Genomic DNA, 21,162 nt, shown 5'->3' with positions numbered 1-21,162 from the left:
AATATAATCAGATGAAATAATTTCAATTTTGATTCAGTAATTTCATATACATATATATTGTACATTAGATTCTGGGTTACATGTGCAGATCATTCAAGATTGTTGCATAGGTACATACATGGCAATGTGGTTTGCTGCTGCCATCCCCCTGTCACCTGTATCTGGCATTTCTCCATTTCTCCCCATGTTATCCCTCCTCAACTTCCCTAACCCCATTGGCCCTCTCCTAGTCCCACCCAACCGACCCCAGTGTGTGATGCTCCCCTCCCTGTATCCATGCATTCTCATTGCTCAGAACCTGCCTATTAGAACATGTGGTGTTTGATTTTCTGTTCTTGTGTCAGTTTGCTGAGAATGATAGTTTCCAGATTGATTCATGTCACTACAAAGGACACAAACACATTATTTTTTATGGCTGCATAGTATTCCATGTTGTGTATGTGCCACATTTTCCTTGTCCAGTCTATCATCGATGGGCATTTTGGTTGGTACCAGGTCTTTGCTTTTGTAAACAGTACCTCAATGAACCTATGTGTTCATGTGTCTTTATAACAGAATGATTTATAATCCTTTGGATATATACCCAGTAATGGGATTGCTGGGTCAAATGAAATTTCTATTTCTAGGTCCTTGAGGAAGCACCAAACTGTCTTCCACAATGGTTGAACTAATTTACACCCCCCACCAACAGTGTAAAAGTGTTCCTATTTCTCCACATCCTCTTCAGCATCTGTTTTCTCCTAATTTTTTAATGATCGCCATTCTAACTGGCATGAGATGGTATCTCAATGTGGATTTGATTTACGTTTCTCTAATTACCAGTGATGATGAACATTTTTTCATGTTTGTTGGCCTCATATATGTCTTCTGTTGGAAAGTGTCTGTTCATGTCCTTTGCTCACTTTTGAATGGGTTTGTTTTTTTCTTGTAAATTTGTTTTAGTTCTTTGTAGCTTCTGGATATTAGCCCTTTGTCAGATGGGTAGATAGCAAAAATTTTTTCTCATTCTGTTGGTTGCCAGTTCACTATAATGATTGTTTCTTTTGCTGTACAGAAGCTCTAGAGTTTAGTTAGACCCCATTTGTCTATTTTGGCTTTTGTTGGCAATGTTTTGGTATTTTATTTATGAAGTTTTTGCCTATGCCTATGTCCTGAATGGTTTTGCCTAGGTTTTCCTCTAGGGTTTTTATTATGTTAGGTCTTATGTTTAAGTCTTTAGTCCAACTGGAGTCAATTTCCCTAAAATCTCCTTAAACTGATAAGCAACTTCAGCAAAGTCTCAGGATACAAAATCAATGTGCAGAAATCACAAGCATTCCTATACTCCAATATACACTAAAAGAGAACCAAATCAAGAGCAAATTCCCATTCACAAATGCTACAAAGAGAATAAAATATCTAGGAATACAACTAACAAATGATGTAAAGGATCTCTTCATGGAGAACTATGAGCCACTTTTCAAGCAAATAAAAGAGGATGCAAACAGATGGAGAAACATTCCATGCTCATGGTTAGGAAGAATTAATATCATGAAAATGTCCATACTTCCCAAAGTAATATATAGTTTCAATACTATCCCCATCAAGCTACCTATGACCCTCTTCACAGAACTGGAAAAAACATTTAAACTTCATATGGAACCAAAAGAGAGCCTGCATAGCCAAAAAAATCCTAAGCAAAAAGAACAAAGCTGGAAGCATCTTGCTGCCTGACCTCAAACTATACTGCAAGTCTACAGTAATCAAAACAGCTTGGTACTGGTACCAAAGCAGAGATATAGACCAGTGGAATAGAACAGAGGCCTTGGACACAACACTACACATCTACAACCATCTGATCTTTGACAAATGTGACAAAAACAAGCAATGGGGAAAGGATTCCCTGTTCAATAAATGGTGTTGGAAAAACTGGCCTAGCCATGTGCCTAAAGCTATTAAATATCTTTGCTGAAAACATGTAACAGTGCCACTTTGTCATTATTTATCTTATTTGGAAAAGTAAATCTGTTTTGCATAAAACATGCTATGTTGCATTCATATTAAAATATCCTGCATTTATCATTTTATTTTATAAGAATTAACAAAGGAAATAAGGCAGAGTAGGGAGTAGTAGAAATCTGTCTCCCCACCTAGACAACAGTTGAACTGGCAGAATATTTTTGATGTAACTATTTTGAAAGAGTGAAGTCTATTGAAGGTTTACAACTTTCCAGATAAAGGCTCCTAAATTGAATTGGTTAACTTTGGTCAGTTTTAGTTCTTAAAATAATATTATGTACCCAACCCCCCCACTCCTTAGTCATGTGGCTAGCAGCATGTGCATGTTTCTGTACATAGCTTATGAGGGCCACAGTGGACAAATGGATCCTGTTCTCCACATATTGGACATCTGTGCTTTGATCACTGATTACAGCTTCTGATAATAGAGCTGATCAGTGAAATAGATGGTGGTAATTGACACACTTCCCTCCATTGTTGTTACTCCCCCAACCTCTAACTATTTTTCTCCTCTTTATTTATCTCTTTTCATACTTTTGGAATCTAGCCATTAAAGTTTAGAACATTCAAACATAACTAACTATATATATGATGAAAATTTAAAAATGGCCATCCATGCCCAGGAAAGGATTCATAAAAGACTTGAGAAGTCTTTAATAAACTCCATGTAAGACAAACTCAAAACACGCTACATGGATATATATTATAATCAGATTTTTGAAAACTAAAGAGAAAGTGAAAATCCTAAAAGCAGCAAGAGAAAAAATAACTCCTCAATAAAATTATTAGGTTTCTCATCAGTAATTTTGTAGGTTAGAAGACAAAAGGTCAAAATATTCAAAATGCTGAAAGAAAAAAAAACTGTAAACCAAGAATTCTATATTTGACAAAACAGTCCTTCAAAAGTTAGGTAGAGGAGGGTATGGTGGCTCACATCTGTAATTCCAGCATTTTGGGAGGCCGGGGCAAGTGCATCACCTGAGGTCAGGAGTTTGGGGTTCACCATGTTGGTCAGGCTAGTCTCAATCTTTACTAAAAATAAAAAAAAATTAGCTGGGCATGGTCATATGCACCTGTAATCACAGCTACTCACTAGGCTGAGGCAATAGAATTGCTTGAACTCAGGAGGCAGAGGTTTCAGTGAGCCAAGTTTGCACCACTGCACTCCAGCCTGGGCAACAGAGTGAAACTCTGTCTCAAGAAAAGAAAAAGAAAAAAGGTCCTAATTAAGACATTTCCAAATAAACAAAAGCTAAGACAGTTTGATACCTGGACATTACTTGCAAGAAACGCTCAAGGGAATCCTGTAGGGTGAAATGAAAGATGCTAGCCATAATTGGATGTTGAATGAAGAAATAAGAGTAAATTCATAGACAACTGCTAAAGTTAACATTAGTGTAACAATGATTTATAATGCACTTTTTGTTTTGTAATAATTTCTAATAGCTTTCTAAATAAAGAGATGAATACACTAAATTTTTCTAAAAGCTATTATTATAACTTTATATTTTGTTTTCTATGTAATTTAAAAGACTAATGCATTTCAAAAAGTACTAGTTTTTTGGAGGCACACAATGTACAAAGATGTAATTTTGTGCCATCAACAATGAAAAGGAGCAGGAACAGAGCTGTTAAAGGAGTAGAGTTTTTGTTTGTTATAAACTCAAATTAGAGTATTATGACTTTAAGCTGTTAATTTGCATGGTAACCACAAAGAAAATAGTTATAGGTTATATACAAAAGAAAGTTAGAAAACACGTTAAATATTTCACTATGAAAGATAAACTAAACACAAAAAGATGGTAATGTAAAAAATGAGAGACAAAAGCTATAAGGAATAAGGAAAACAAATCACAGAATAGCAGAAGTAAATCCCTTCTTGGCAATTATTTTAATTATAAACGATCATACTCTTAAATCAAAAAAAGAGAAACCCGTAGAAAGGATAAAAACACTTGATTCAACTGTGTCCTCTCTACTAAACATTAGATTTAAAAACACAAATATTAAATATATTAAAACTGAAAGGATAGAAGAAAAGATTCTATGCAAATAGTAACCAAAAGAGAGTAAGGGTTGCTTTCTTAATATCAGATAAAATAGACTTTAAAAGTGTTAAAATCATAGAAGGACATTATATGTTAATAAAAGGTTCAATACGGCAAGAAGATTATATATATATATATATATATATATATATATATATATATATGACACCTGATAATAGTGAAGACGTTAATAGCCATTCTCAATAATTAATAGGGCCACCATATAAAAGATAAGTAAGGAAATAGAGGACTTAACACAATAAACCTACTAGATCCAACAAACATACACAGAACATACTATGCAACAACAACAGCATACACATTCTTAAAAGCAAATGGAACATTTTCCAGGATAGAGTATATGTTTGGTGACAAATTAAGTTTCAATAGAAGGAACCACCTATATAACAAATTACCTTTTCTGATAACGATAGTTAAAGTTGAAAATCAATAATAGCAGTAAAACCAGAAAATTCCTAAGTTTGTGGAAACTAAACAACACACTTTTTAACAACCAAAGGATCGAAGAATAAATTATAATGGAAAGTTGTAAATAGAGATAAAAATGAATATACAACACACCAACATGTAAGAGATGCAGTGAAAGCAGTGGTAAGGGGGAAATTTAGTGCCATAAATGGTTATGTTAAAATATAAGAAAGATCTCAAATTCAACACGTTAACTACAACTTAATAAGCTAAAAAAGAAGAAAGAACAAGCTAAACCAAAAGTGGAGAGGACATTGATGAAAACAAAGTTGGCTGTTTGAAAAATTCCACAAAATTGACAAATCTTTAGTTAGATGCATTAAGAGAAAAAAAAGAAGATTCAATTTACCAAACTTACTTGATGGTATTATAAATAAAACTGATTTCATAATTACTTTTTCAGATTGCGCATGCTTAGTGTGTAGAAATACAATTGACTTTAGGCTGACTTAACCAGGGCACTGAATATCTTCTACAATGGAAACTATTAAATATTGCTGAAAGAAAGACATAAACAAATGCAATCACATTTCATGTTTATGAATTGGAAAAAAAATGATCTACAGATTCAATGCAGTCCCCAGCAAAATCCCAATGATTTCTTTTTTCAGAAATAAAAAATGTCCACCTTAAAAGTTATGTAGAATCTCAAGGTACTCTGAATACGCAAAACAACCTTGAAAAATATTAAGATTAGTTATCTCACACTTACTGTTTCAAATTTAATTACAATGCTACCTTTGTAATTAAAATCTTGTAGTATTGGCATAAAGACCAACATATGGACCAATGGAGCAGAATAAGGAGACCAGGAATAAACCCTAACATATATGATTTTTGAAAACAATGTCAAGTCAATTCAATGGGGAAAGAATGGTCTGGTCTTATGAACACATGGTGCTGTAGAAACTGGATATCCACATACAAGAGAAGGGCCCAAATAGCTGGACTCTTACCTAACACCATATACAACAATGAACTAAAAATGGACTCAAAAAACTAAACTTTAAAGTTCTTGGTAGAAAACGGAAAAAGGCACATAACATAGAATTTGGCAGTTATTTCTTGAATATGGATATGACACCAAATGTACATGCAGTGAAAAAAGACATTAGACTTCATGAAAACTAAAAAAATCTGTGCATCAAAAGATATTATCAACAGTAAAATGGCTACTCAGAGAATGGAAGAAAATACTACTCAGAGAATGGAAGTAAATTATATATCTGATAAGGGATTAATGTCTAGAATATATGCAGAATTCCTAAAACTAAACAAACAATCCAATTCAAAAATGGAGAAAAAAAATCAAAAAATCTTTTCAGGAAAAGATATGCAAATATACAATATATACATGAAAAGATGCTCAATAACATTAATAGGGAAATGCAAATCAAAACTACAGTAAGGTATGACCTCACTGTACCTCACTGTAGTTTTGATTTGCATTTCTCACATATGAATATGTGAACTTTTATGCTTTCCTGTGATCAAATATCCTGCCTCACCATGCCGTCTTCTCCTTTTCTAATTTACCACAAAACTCCCCAAATGACCCCTTTTATAAAGGGTCATTTTAATTGTCTGAGTTCCATTTTAACAATATCAGGGAAAAACACAAAATTTTAACCACTTCGTAGCAATGCATGAATGCCTAATATTGTCTGAAATGTGCTATCTCTTTAGTTCACTCAATTCAAAGCCACGTTTGGGGATTTCTGCAGCCAGAAGCAGAGTCTGAAAGAAATACGTCTCCAATAATGGAAACTGAAGCACCAGGACAACTCTTTGACAGTGATAATTTGGAGAAAGGACGTAGTTGAGCACTCTACATAGTATACCACAGGCATGCTTGTTAGCGTGCTTAACTTTTAACCTAACTCTGATAGAGGATGATTTCTGACTGTGACTGATTATTTGTTGGATGGTTTATGTATATATCACAAAGAAGATACCATTTATAAGTAATGGTCCATCTTAATTGGGATATAGCTTATAATCTGTAAGAGGGTTAGTAGAACGCAGGAATGTGAAGCAAAAACAAAAGGAAGTATAGTACAGGCTCGATTAGATTATTTCAGTTAGAAGTGATACCTTCTGGCGTGGTTATTTGAACAGGCTGTTTGAAAGATCACTACTGCTATTTTACCTGCAGTTGTCAGTGTGGTAGTTTTTCACTGCATTGGATGGAATGAAAGATCTCCGGTTATTTATTTCTATAACTTCTATGCAGCCAGTAAAATTCTTGACTGGTATAGGGATCTAGGAGAGAGAGAAAGAGAGAAAGGGGTAGAGAGAATTTATGTTATTTTCTTATATATTATTCCTGCTTCAAACTGGTCAAGGCATGCAATTGGATTTGGAGGCTGATTTGATTTATTCATCATATTGATAGTACGGTAATTCAACTCTTTTCATAAATATCAATCGTAAAAGTAATAGGATTTTTCTATATCTTGGCTATTATGAATAATGCTACAATGAACATGGGAAAAATTATAAAGAAATTATGTTTGTCTACACACACATGCACATGTAATAAAATGTTATTCAGCCTTAAAAAAGAAGGAAGTCCTGCCATTAGTCACAATCTAGATGAAATTGAAAGATATTATACTAAGTGAAATAAGTTAGATACAAACGTATATAATTATCTCACTTATATGTAGACTCTGAAAAATGAACTCAAATAGAAATAGGGAATAAAACTGTCGTTACAAAGCCAAGGTCCGAGACTGGGGGTGGGGAGAAAATGTGCAGATTTAGGTAAGAGATACAAAGCATCAGATATTTAGAATAAACAAATCTACAGACCTAATGTATAACATAAGGCCTATAGTTAAAAATATTGCATTGTATTTGGGACTTTGGCTGAATGAATAGATTTTAGATGCTCTTGCCACACACGCATATGAAAAATGGGTAACTAAATGGATGTTAATTTGCTTCACTATAGTTAGCATTTTACTACCCATGTGTATCTCATAACATGATGTGGCCCATACCTTGAATATACACAATAAAATTTATTTTAAACTTCAGTAGGAAAAAATGTCACCTTCTATGTCAAAAGTTATGGCTGTGTATCTTAGTACTGTATAGATTGCATAGTCACTAATACTTGAATAAAAAAACTGTATAATTACAGTATATCATCAAGGAAAAATAGTAGAAAAGCTAATTCACTCATCCTTCCCATCAAGACACTACATTTTTCCATCTTTGGCCTGTTTCTTGCAGTATTTTCTCTCAGACGTCAATTGCCTTGCCCTGTCTACTGCTATCAAAACATCAAGAAGAAATGCTTGTCTAGGGACCAAAGCTAACAAAGCAATCTATAAATATTTGTAACATGTTTTGCATGCCTTTTGTGTTCTGAAGCATATCCTCCTTAGCAATATGTTGGGAAAAAAAAGATTTTAAAAAAAAGTGATGCTAAGGATCCAACAGCAAGAAGAGAAAATAAATACATTGAAGAACATTCTATTTGGTAAAAAAAAGTCATTATGAACATGCAATATTATACTAGTAATTATATGTGTATCTAAATTTATATTTATGAGAAAAATAAAAGTGAGTATAGATCAGAATTTGATAGTTACAAATAGGCATTCATTCAAGTTCTGTCCTCTCATAAGCTTTTAATATTACTAACAATTTTAAGCTTAGGAGGAACAAATTATGACCAGAGAAACCACTAAACTTATACACTGAGAAATATATTATCTTGATTTTTGAATTAAAACTATACACTATTTGCATCTCAAGCCTCTGTATCTTATTGAATATAATATTGTAAATAATTAATAGAATAAAGCCTTTGCCTTTTTTTAAAGAAATTTCAGGAAATATATTTCATTTTACCTTTTAAATTATAATCTCAGTTTAAAAACTTTGAAAGTTTTCTTTCTTCCTCTTACTATAGGCTCAAATGTACTACAAAGACTCTCACCTAGTAATACTCTGTCAAATGTCAAAAATGACTGACCTAGAAAATAAAGCAGTATTTCACACAGTCAGTTTATAAACAAGTCAAGTAGATTCCAAAGAAACCATTTTATAGAAACACTTGGTTTTTACATGCTGCATTTGGGAAAGTATTGATTTGTAATTGTTAAAGTTTATCTGAGCTTTATTAATTCTGTTTTTAGATTTAATTTTTATTACAGTTACACATTAACTTAGTTTTTAAAATTTAAACATAAAGTTGATGTCTGTATCTCCTGAAACATTATAGTTCACTATTAAAAATAAATAAAATGGTCTTACAAAAATACTTTTGATTGTAATGATAGTGAATGTTCAAACTTAATTCTGCCATAGCTCAGCAATGGCATAAAAGTATATTTACATTGTAGTAGATATTTTTCTCTGTTATTATCCTCATTAGTCATTATAAAAAAAAAGAGAAAGTAATACCTTTTAAATTAAAGACACTAGAGAGCTATGAAAATTGGTCTATAAAGGAAGTGATTCTATGACTATTGAGATACTTCTCAGAATTCGATGATGCAATTTCATTTACACATTATAAATTTAAAATGCATATTAATTTATTCACCTTGGGCTTCGAAAAATGGCAAGAAAAAATTGCCAGACATTAGCCTTCACATTTAAGTAATTCAGAATTCCTTCACTTCTTATATTTTAATAGACTGACCACTCTCTAGTTCTATAACACATTTTTTTTTTTTTGTGGTACTGTTTGGAATAGTTATTTAGCTTCCAAATAAATTCTCATTTTTGTTTCACTTTAAATACACAAACAACCTCATAAAAATGTGAGCAAAGGACATGAACAGATACTTTTTAAAAGAAGACATACATGTGGCCAAAAATTATATTTAAAGAAAGCTCAACATCGCTGATCATTAGAGAAATGCAAATCAAAACCGCAATAAGATACCATTTCACATCAGTTCAAATGGCTATTATAAAAAGTAAAAAAAAAAAAAATGCTAGCAAGGTTGTGGAGGCAAAGGAATACTTATACACCATTGGTGGGAGTGCAGATTAGTTCAGCCATTGTCGATGACAATATAGCAATTCCTCAAAGACCTAACCAAGAAATACCATTTGACCCAGCAATGCCATCACTGGGTACATACCCAAAGGAATATAAATCTTTCTATAATAAAGACACATATACATACATGATCACTGCAACACTATTCACAAGAGCAGAGACACTGAATCAACCTAAATATCCATCAATAATAGATTGGACAAAGAAAAAGTGGTACATGGACACCATGGAATATTATGCAACCATAAAAAAACAAGTTCGTGTCTTTTGCAGGGACATGAATGGAGCTGGAGGCCATTAGCCTTAGAAAACTAACACAGAAAAAGGAAACCAATACTGCATATTCTCACTTAGAAGTGGAAGCTAAAGGATGAGAATAGCTGGACACATGGGGAACAACATGCACTAGGTCTATTGCCTGTTGGAGTGTGGAGGGTGAGAGGAAGGAGAGGATGAGGAAAAGTAACTACTGGGTACTAGGCTTAATACCTGAGTGATGAAATAATCTGTATAACAAACCCCCACAACACCAGTGTCCCTATGTAACGGACCTGCACATGTACCCCTGAACTTAAAAAAAATACCCATACTTTAAAAAGCTGTTAAAAAAAAAAGAGAAAGGGAACTGAGCATGTGAGTAACCAAAATAGGAAGACTGGACTGAATGTTCTTTTATATATTTTAAGTGCTGGAACCACGATGAATTTATCATTTATATGAAAATAAAATTTAAATTTTCAATTAAAACAAAGTTAAAAATCAAAAGAAGAAATTTTCCATAAAGAGTCTACATTTATTCCATCTTCATTGATTTCAAATGTTTCTGCTTTTATAATATGATGGTGATTGTTGATAGTAGATATTGTTTTTGTCTTTTATTTAATATAGTTTTCACAACAAAAAGAAAATAATTTATTAAAAATAATAAAGCATATATTAACATTTCATTTTGTAAAACATAAATGAAACCTGAACTCAAATACTGAGCCTTAATATTAAACTCTAAGTTTATGATTTTTAGAGTATTTTGAGTGCGGGGAAACATTTTTTTCCGTGAATTTGTGTTTAAAATAATCTAGTTAATTAGGTTTCTGGGACAGGATTCTTAAAATTATTAGAAGGGAAATAAATATACACAATTCATATGATAAGTTATGTAAAACAAACATAAGAAATAAAAAAGTATCTACATTAGATTATAAGAGTGGTACCATTTGCATAACTTCATTTAAAAAATTATAGTCACATGTGCTGCTGTGATTTCTCAAACACAGTTCTTATTTTTAATCCATGACAAATAATCAAATAATAACTTCTGGTTATATCTAAATAATGTAAAATAGCAACATAGTAGGCCAACTCATAATAGTGGGAATATAATTCATGATACTGAGCCGTACATAACAGAATTCACACTCTTAAAATTTCAAACATGTTGTCTTAAATTTCTAAATATATTTTCAATATGTTATATTTTACCTCCATGTTAATAGAGTAATATTTAATTCTCTCTCTGGCATTTGATGGCTTTAGCTCTCATTCCTTTAAAGAAAGTTGAAATCAGTGGATTATCCATACTCTATAAGCAATTTCCATATTAGTATTTAATAGCAGGTACACAAAGTTTAGACACAGGGCTTCCATGATGATAGCATAGACTGTTGTATACAGTATTCTAGATTTATAACTAAATAATTTTAATTACAAACACATCACATTTTTTGAAAATCGTGTGTCTAAATATTTGATGCTATGAAAATACGTGAAAGTGTGAGAAGTGTTCATATCCCCTTCACATATTAGAGACACAATTACTTGAAGAATATCTAAATTTTGGTTAACCTGATACTAAGGTACCATTTATTTTGAGCTGAAAGGCCTTTTCCAATTGAGTTTTTATTTTTAAATTTATTTTTGTATGTGTAATTTTTTTATTTAAAAAAATTACTAGCCTGAGCTTGGTGGTGCATGCCTGTAATCTCAGCACTTTGGGAGTCTGAGGCAGGTGGATTACAAGGTCAAGAGGTAGACACCATCCTGACCAACGTGGTGAAACCCCTTCTTTAGTAAAAACACAAAAATTAGCTGGGCATGGTGGCATGCCTGTAGTCCTAGCTACTTGGGAGGCTGAGGCAGGAGAATCAGTTGAAACTGGGAAGCAGAGGTTGCAGTGAGCCGAGATTGTGCCACTGCACTCCAGCCTGGTGACAGAGCCAGACTCCGTCCCCCCAAAAAATTATTTTTGATTTTATGGATACATAGTAGGTACTGTATACATATTTATGTGGTACATGAGATATTTTGATACAGACATACAGTGTGTAATGATCACATCAGGGTAAATGGGGTATCAAGCACCTCAAACAATCATTTGTTTTATGAGTATTCTAATTTTACTCCTTCAGTTAATCTAAAATATACAACCAATTATTGCTGACTTACAGTCACCCTGTTGTACTATCAAATACTAGCTCTTATTCATTGTATCTAATTACATTTTTGTGCCCATTAAACTTTCCTTTTACTTTTGAATCAGTAAAGTTCTTTCTTTTTATATTGTTATTACCACTTCTGTTTATCTTTATTTTTATTATTATTTCTCACTATATATAATTTTTATTGCATTTTAGGTTCTGGGGTACATGTAAAGAACATGCAGGATTGTTGCATAGGTACATACACGGCACTGGTTTGCTGCCTCCATCCCCATCATCTATATCTGGCATTTCTCCCCATGTTAATCCTCCGCAACGTCCTACCTCACACTGTCCCTCCGCTAATACCCCCCACCACAGACCTCAGTGTGTGATGCTCCCCTCCCTGTGTCCATGCGTTCTCATTGTTTGGCATCCACCTGTGAGTGAGAACATGCGATGTTTGATTTTGTGTTCTTGTGTCAGTTTACTGAGAATGATGGTATCCAGATTCATCCATGTCCATATAAAAGACATGAACTCATCGTTTTTTATGGCATAGTATTTGATGGTGTATATGTGCCACATTTTCCCTGTCTAGTCTAACATCAATGAGCATTTGGATTGGTTCCAAGTCTTTGCTATTGTAAACAGTGCTGCAATGAATATACGTGTGCATGTGTCTTTACAATAGCACAATTTATAATCCTTTGAATACATACCCAGTAAATGGGATTGCTGGGTCAAATGGGATTTCTATTTCTAGGTCCTTGAGGAATCGCCACACTGTCTTCCACAATGGTTGAACTAACTGACACTCCCACCAACAGTGTAAAAGTGTTTCCTATTTCTCCACATCCTCTCCAGCATCTGTTGTCTCCAGATTTTTTAATGATCACCATTCTACCTGGCGTGAGATGGTATCTCAATGTAGTTTTGATTTGCATTTCTCTAATGACCAGTGATGATGAGCATTTTGTCATATTTTTGTTGGCCTGATATATGTCTTCTTTGGAAAAGTGTCTGGTTATATCCTTTGCCCACTTTTCAATCAGGTTTTTTGTCTCGTAAATCTGTTTTAGTTCTTTGTAGATTTTAGATATAAGTCAATTGTCAGATGGGTAGATTGCAGAAATTTTTTCCCATTTTGTTGGATGCCAGTTAACTCTAAGGATTGTTTCATTGCTGGGCAGAAGCTGTGGAGTTTAATTAGATCCCATTTGTCTATTTTGGCTTTCATTGCTAATGCTTTTGGTGGTTTAGTCATGAAGTCCTTGCCTATGCCTATGTCCTGAATGGTTTTGCCTAGGTTTTCTTCTAGGGTTTTTATGGTGTTAGGTCTTATGTTTAAGTCTTTAATCCATCTGGAGTTAATTTTAATGAAAGGTGTCAGGGAGGGGTCCAGTTTCTGCATTCTGCACGTGGCTAGCCAGTTTTCCCTATACCATTTATTAAACAGGGAATCCCTTCCCATTGCTTGTTTTTGTGAGGTGTGACAAAGATCAGATGGTCGCAGATGTGTGGCATTGCCTCCAAGGCCTCAGTTCTGTTCCATTGGTCTATATCTCTGTTTTGGTAGCAGTACCATGCTGTTTTGATTACTTTAGCCTTGTAGTGTAGTTTGAAGTCAGGTAGCGTGATGCTTCCAGCTTTGTTCTTTTCACTTAGGATTGTCCTGTGTATGCTGGCTCTTTTTTGGTTCCATATGAAGTTTAAGGTATTTTTTTCCAGTTCTGTGAAGAAGGTCATTGGTAGCTTGATGGGGATAGTGTTGAATCTGTAAATTCCTTTGGGCAGTATGGCCATTTTTATGATACTGATTCTTCCTAACCATGAGCATGGAATGTTTCTCCATCTGTTTGTGTCCGCTCTTATTTCATTGAGCAGTGGTTTGTAGTTCTCTTTGAAGAGGTCCTTTACATTCTTTGTTAGTTATATTCCAAGGTATTTTATTCTCTTTGTAGCAATTGTGAATGGCAGTTTGTTCTTGATTTGACTCTAAGTCTGTTATTGATGTATGGGAAGGCTTGTGATTTTTGCACATTGATTTTGTATCCTGAGACTTTGCTGAAGTTGCTTATCAGTTTCAGGGCATTTTGGGCTGGGACAATAGGTTCTTCTAAATATACAATCATGTCATCTGCAAATAGAGACAATTTGACTTCCTCCTTTCCTAAGTGAACATCCTTTATTTCTTTTTCTTGCCTGATTGCACTGGGTAGAACTTCCAATACTATATTAAATAGGAGTGGTGAGAGAGGGCATCCTTGTCTAGTGCCACATTTCAAAGGGAATACTTCCAGTTTTTGCCCATTAGTATACTGGCTGTGGGTTTGTCATAAATAGTTATTATTATTTTATTATTTTATTTTTATTTTTATTTTTTTAAATTGCATTTTAGGTTTTGGGGTACATGTGAAGAACATGCAAGATTGTTGCATAGGTACACACATGGCAGTGTGGTTTTCTGCCTTCTGTCCCCTCGCCTGTATCTGTCATTTCTCCCCATGCTATCTCTTCCCACCTCCCCACCCCCCCGTCCCTCCCCCATTGCCCCCCAACGGACACCAGCGTGTAGTGCTCCCCTCCCTGTGTCCATGTGTTCTCATTGTTCAACACCTGCCTATGAGTGAGAACATGCGGTGTTTGATTTTCTGCTCTTGTGTCAGTTTGCTGAGAATGATGGTTTCCAGGTTCATCCATGTCCCTACAAAGGATGCAAACTCATTGTTTTTGATGGCTGCGTAATATTCCATGGTGTATATGTACCACATTTTCCCTATCCAGTCTATCATCGTTGGGCATTTGGGTTGGTTCCAGGTCTTTGCTATTGTAAACAGTGCTGCAATGAACATTTGTGTGCATATGTCCTTATAGTAGAATGATTTATAATCCTTTGGATATATACCCAGTAATGGGATTGCTGGGTCAAATGGGATTTCTATTTTTAGGTCCTTGAGGAATCGCCACACTGTCTTCCACAATGGTTGAATTAATTTACATTCCCACCAACAGTGTAAGAGTGTTCCTATTTCTCCACAACCTCTCCAGCATCTTGTTGTTTCCAGATTTTTTAATTATCGCCATTCTAACTGGTGTGAGATGGTATCTCAATGTGGTTTTGATTTGCATTTCTCTTATGACCAATGATGATGAGCATTTTTTCATATGTTTGTTGGCCTCCTGTATGTCTTCTTTTGTAAAGTATCTGTTCATATCCTTCACTCATTTTTGAATGGGCTTGTTTGTTTTTTTCTTGTAGATCTGTTTTAGTTATTTGTAAATTCTGGATATCAGCCCCTTGTCAGATGGGTAGACTGGAAAAAATTTTTCCCATTCTGTTGGTTGCCGATTTACTCTACTGGCTGTTTCTTTTGCCGTGCAGAAGCTGTGGAGTTTGATTAGGTCCCATTTGTCTATTTTGGCTTCTGTTGCCCTTGCTTTTGGCATTTTATCTTTGTTGAAGGCCTTCTCTGCATCTATGGAGAGAATCAGGTGTTTTTTGTCTTTCGTTCTGTTTATGTGGTCAATTACATTTGTAGAGTTGCATATGTTGAACCAGCCTTTCATCCCCACTTGATCATGATGGATAAGCTTTTTGATGTGGTGGTGCAATTGGTTTGCCAGTATTTTATTGAAGATTTTTGCACTGATGTTCATCATGGATATTGGCCTGAAGTTTTCTTTTCTTGTTGAGTCTCTGCCAGGTTTTGGTATCAGGATGATGTTGGTCTCATAAAATGATTTGGGAAGAACTCCCTCAAAAGGAGGGAATCTGCTGTTTCTGTTTTTTAATGGTAGTCTATGCTATCTATTGTAACTCATTCAGCCCAATTTAAGTGACTTTTTAGATTAGTGGACTTTGAAAACCAATAAAGTTGGTTTGGAATCAGTTAAGAAATAGTCAATGAGTATTACATAAACAACTTCAGTAGTTTCATCTTTATGGTGGATTTATTATTTGTTTTTGAAATTATCTTTTTAGGTACCACCTTATTAATAATTTGGTAAGGTTTTAGAAATGTAAAAAATAGGGATTCTTAAAGCTAGCAGTACCAGCTGATTAAATCAATGGTTTTCATCCTGCTATTGAGGAAACTAAGTTTTCTGAGAGAAACTTTGTTTAGCAGGAGGAGAAAGACTATGAATAGGGTTTCTGCTCCCTTGTTAGCAAGGAACAATTTTACTTGTACATACTCTCTATATTGGCCTTCTGCACTATATTTACTTTGAATAAAGCTTCTATTGAAAAATATATCTTAAATTAAGCTAAACCTCATAAGAGAGAGAAAATTTTTGAAGATATGTTTGTGCATGTGTGTGTGCGTGTGCGTGTAAACACAGGCAATCTCAGATAGATGGATGCATAGATAAAGAGTCCCACTTAAATTACAGATAACATTCCAGTTAAGCGGCCACAATACCTTTCTTCTCTGCTGCCGCTGTGCTGTTTTTTTAATTTTTCTCATTACGCCTCATCCCTCCCTTCACTCTCTTGATTCCCTCTTGCATTTCCAAGTTATCACCTGAAGAGCTTCCTTTAACACATCTTATAATGTATATCTAATTAAAGCATATTCCATTAGGCTATTTTTTGGCCTAAAAATGTCATTCATTTATACTATTTTGAGTAGTATTTTTGTTGGATTTGGAGTTATGTGTTGAAGGTTTTTTTTTTTTTTTTTAATTTAGCACTTAAAAGATGTTTTTCCATTGCCTTCTGCTTTGCATTGTTTCTGATGAGAAGTCGGTGATAATTTTCTTTTTATTAGGTCTTATTAAGATTATTATATGGTTTGATATTTTTCTTCAAATCTGGACAATTTGGTTATTTCTTCAAATAGTTATTCTGTTCTTAATTATTTCTATTTTTGAATCTCCAATTACTTGGAATTTTGATCCATTTAGGTCATTGAGTCTATAGGTTATTTAGTCTCTGTTCATTTTTTTCTCAGCATTTTATACCTTTTTAGCATAGTTTCTATGGCTGTCAAGTTCAATGATTTTTTTCTACTGCAGTGTGTAATATGTTGTTAAACATGGTTGAAATATTTTATTTTTATCCTTAGACGTTCTACTTGTTCCTCTTTATTAGTCGACTCTTCGTTGATTATTTCTGTACTAGATTCTTCTTTAATTTCCACTTTTCTCCTATTTAACTTTTCTTTCAGTCCTTGGCCAAACTGAAAATAACAGTTTTAATGTCCTTTTATGCTGATCATATAATCTCTATTATTTCTTTCTTTACTGGTTTTCTTTCACTAATTTTTAACCTGATTACTGGGCATGGTTTCTCATAATTTTTTCCATGTTTAATCATGTTTATTGAATTTTGGACACTGTATTATTACTTTGTGTTTTTCCAGATTATTCCCTATGTTCCAATTGTTTATGGCAATAAGAATATTGTAGTGCCATTACTCATTCATGGCCAGAAAACCTATATTGTTTTTTTAAAAATAAAACAATTCTACATGGCTTGTAACATGAAATAAATATGCTATTTTTAAGTAAAAAAATTTTACATGGCTTGTAACATGAAGTTTCCAGTACCAAACCCTGACTACTGCCCTGATTCCCTACTCAAAAATTTTACACACGCTTTCATAAACTTTTCCTGTTACCAACTGTAAACTTTCTAAGTACTGTAATATGTTTATACTTCTGTGTATTAACTTCTAAATTTTACACATTTTTAATTGGCTTAGTGTTTATGCTTCAATGATTACCAAACTTTACCAGATATAAATCCCTCTTTTTGTTATTCCAATACTATGAATACTTACTAATTTTTATTTTTATCTTTTAAATTTTTACAGTCTTTCCATTACCATATTTAAATTTTACTTTATTGCTCTCTTATGGTGAATCTACTCTTAACTGAATTCTGTATGTTACTCAGACATAGTTTATTTCTTTGTTGGTATATTCATAGCTAATATGATAATATCATTAGTACCAGCTTCAAAATGAGTGGAGTATTTGAAAGCTAATAATGTAACATAGGGCTGGTGTAATTTTGTCCTATACTTATTTAGCCACTAGATAAAAGTATAAAGAACGTGAATGGTACTGTGGTGAGTAAATTATGGACTTTGATAAATTACATGTGGGACATAAAGGAGAAAAGATGAAAATAAAGAAGTAGTCCATTCAATGCTATGAATATTTATTAAATGCCTACTAAGTAATTATTAGTTTCTCATAAATCATTCCATGGCTTTGGACCTTGGAAAATAATAGGTCAAGAAAAAGAGAGAAATTGGTTCTCCGGCCATACACATCAACTTGGACGTTAACATAGTGTTTCTGATGTTTAGTTGTTATATAGGATTAAAAAAAAACACTGGATGGTAATTATGCGTTGTGTATAAGACCAACCGTCACTTTAGTCTATAAATATCTTAAATGAGGAACTTTAGCAACTTAGCGACAAAACAACTATATAAATATAGGAATATTTTAGTTCATAAAATTTGGTGATATTTCAATTATGTTTTATTTTGATATATTCACTATGCACTTTTTAACATTTATGTGGTTCAAGTGGACAAAGTCTACATATAGAAGTAAAACAGAAAGTGGGTGAAGTCAAATTCCCCATACAAATATAAAATTCATACATTGATTTAACAACTATTTACTAAGCTCATAGTAGGCACAGGGTCACCATGTATGATTATGCACATTGTCTATTGACAAAGTCTAGCTGAAAATTGATAAAGTCTAGCCGATACAGTGGAGTACAGCCTGAAAATTTAATCTAAAATATTTCCCCAAGCTGTCTGCTCAAAAAAGGTGTGCTTTAAAAAAAATCTGTAAACCAAGAGGCTTTACTTTTTGTAATTCAAACAAAATCACCATGTAACATCTGTGGGGCTAGGTATTGTTGCAATATAATGTCAGTAGAAACCTAGATAAAGTTCAGTTAAAAAAAAATAGACTGATAGATTTGTTCCTAATAACAGCAGGGTAGCTTGTTGGAGACCAAACCTCATATTAAGAGGGCTAGATAGAATTCAGATAAAATTCTATGGAAGGAAGGACTTGAGGGGCCAATATCTCAGAGAGAAGGAAAGTGATCTTGACATTTCCTCTTGTATTTTGAATTTACAAGTGGCAGATGAAATTTACAGAAGCTGCGTAGGAACCTCTATAAGTTTTGTGGTTGAGGACAAAGTATTGAAACTCAGGAACAAATAATCATTGGCATGCTCTTTCCACACTACAATCTCTACAGCACCTACCCCATCCTCAGACATTCACACATATCATTTAAATGCAGCTATCCGTATACTAATTTCCCATGATTTCTTTATTATTTAACAGCTTTATTGAGGTAAACTTCACATATCATACACAATTTATTTAAAAATACAATCAGGATTTTAGTATGTTCACAAAGTTATTCAATCATTACTACGATTAATTTTAGAATAATTTGTCACCCCAGAAAGAAACACCTTACCTCTTAGCAATTCATCTCTATTATATCTTCAGTGCTAGGGAAATACTAACATTACTTTTGTATCCTCATAGATTTACCTATTGTGGACATGTTATAAAAATGCAAACATATGATATGTGATCTTTCGTGATCGGCTTCTTCATTTAGCACAGTTTTCTTAACATTCCTCTATGATGTAATATGTGTCAGTATTTCACCCCTTTTTATTGCTGAATAACATTCTAATGCATGGATTATCATTGTATCTGTTCATCACGTGACTCACCATTGGGTTGTTTCCATTTTTTGGCTAGTATGAATACTTCTGCTATGATGTTTCATGTACAAATTTGTGTGTAGATATATTTGCATTTCTTTTGAGAATTACGACTCAACAAATGAATTTTATTTATGTATTTGTGTGAAATATTCGAGTCCCTGTTTCCTGAATACACTAAAGTAAAATTACTTCAGTAAAGTAAAATTACTTCAGTATAAATCTTGAGGAGGGAGCTAGTAGCTAGGGGCAAAATCGTCATGCTGATTTTATGTATAACTACATTCATGAATTGGAAGTAGAAATATGTTCAAGTGTGAACATATGGGGTGTGCAGTAGATGCTGTAGTGTCCATCCAGATCTCCCTTTAGGTGGAAAGGCTTTTCACCCTCCTTTCATTATTTCAAGTGCTGCTGGCAAGTCGACTTTACTTATAAGCATTCTTTGGGAATTACTTTAGCCCGAGAATGTGGCATCATCTAAGTTTACTCTTCTTTTCTGGAAGCAGTTTGCATTCAACAATGGGCCAAGAAGGGACAACAGCCTGAACCCATCACCCTAACTTTTGACAACTCTTAATGGTCATTCCAGCTACAAACTGCACCTGCGATTGTCGAGAGCCTTTGGGACTCCTCCCTAACTCATTCTAGGAAGCCAACATCAGCCTAATATCAAAATTTGGCAAAAACACGATAAAGAAAGAAAACTTCAAGTCAATATCCCTAATGAACACAGGTGCAAGAATTCTTAACAGAATACAAACAAACAATCCAGCAGCACATCACAAAATTCATTCACCATGATGAAGTAAATTTTATTTTTGGGATGCAAAATTGGTTCAACATATGCAAATCAATAAATGAGATTCATCTCAAAAACGGAATTAAAAGCAAAACTTATATGATCATTGTGACAGATGCATAAAATATTTTCTGATAAAAGCCAACATCCCTTCATGATTAAAAACCTTCGGCTGGGCACGGTGGCTCAAGCCTGTAATCCCAGCACTTTGGGAGGCCGAGGCCGGTGGATCACGAGGTCAAGAGATCGAGACCATCCTGGTCAACATGGTGAAAACCCGTCTCTACTAAAAATACAAAAAATTAGCTGGGCATGGTGGCGCGTGCCTGTAATCCTGGCTACTCAGGAGGCTGAGGCAGGAGAATTGCCTGAACCCAGGAGGCGGAGGTTGCGGTGAGCCGAGATCGTGCCATTGCACTCAAGCCTGGGTAACAAAAGCGAAACTCCATCTCAAAAAAAAAAACAAAAAACAAAAAAAAAACCTTCAACAAACAAGGCATTGAAGGAAGATACCTTGAAATAATGAACCATTTATTACAATTCCATAGTTGACATTATACTGAATGGGCAAAAACTTTCTCCTTGAGAATGTGAACAAGACAAGGATGCCCCTCACATTATCCCTATTCAATACAAGTGGAATATCCAGCCAGAGTAATTA

General features: G+C 33.9%; 1 protein-coding gene across 1 annotated transcript in view; it reads right to left on the bottom strand.

The window, feature by feature from the left end:
- LOC141579921 (protein eyes shut homolog) overlaps window positions 1–21,162 on the bottom strand; it is a 535,064-nt gene that overhangs the window by 221,263 nt on the left and 292,639 nt on the right. Inside the window, exon 7 of the mRNA XM_039467768.2 lies at window positions 6,685–6,797. Within this exon, the coding sequence (XP_039323702.2) occupies window positions 6,685–6,797 (113 nt within the window). The remainder of the gene's footprint in view (window positions 1–6,684; window positions 6,798–21,162) is intronic.

This window comes from Saimiri boliviensis, chromosome 4 (genome assembly GCF_048565385.1).
Source record: "Saimiri boliviensis isolate mSaiBol1 chromosome 4, mSaiBol1.pri, whole genome shotgun sequence".
Classification (NCBI taxonomy): Eukaryota; Metazoa; Chordata; class Mammalia; order Primates; family Cebidae; genus Saimiri; species Saimiri boliviensis.
The sequence above is the reverse complement of the archived record's forward strand: the minus strand, read 5'-3'. Positions and strand labels throughout refer to the sequence as shown.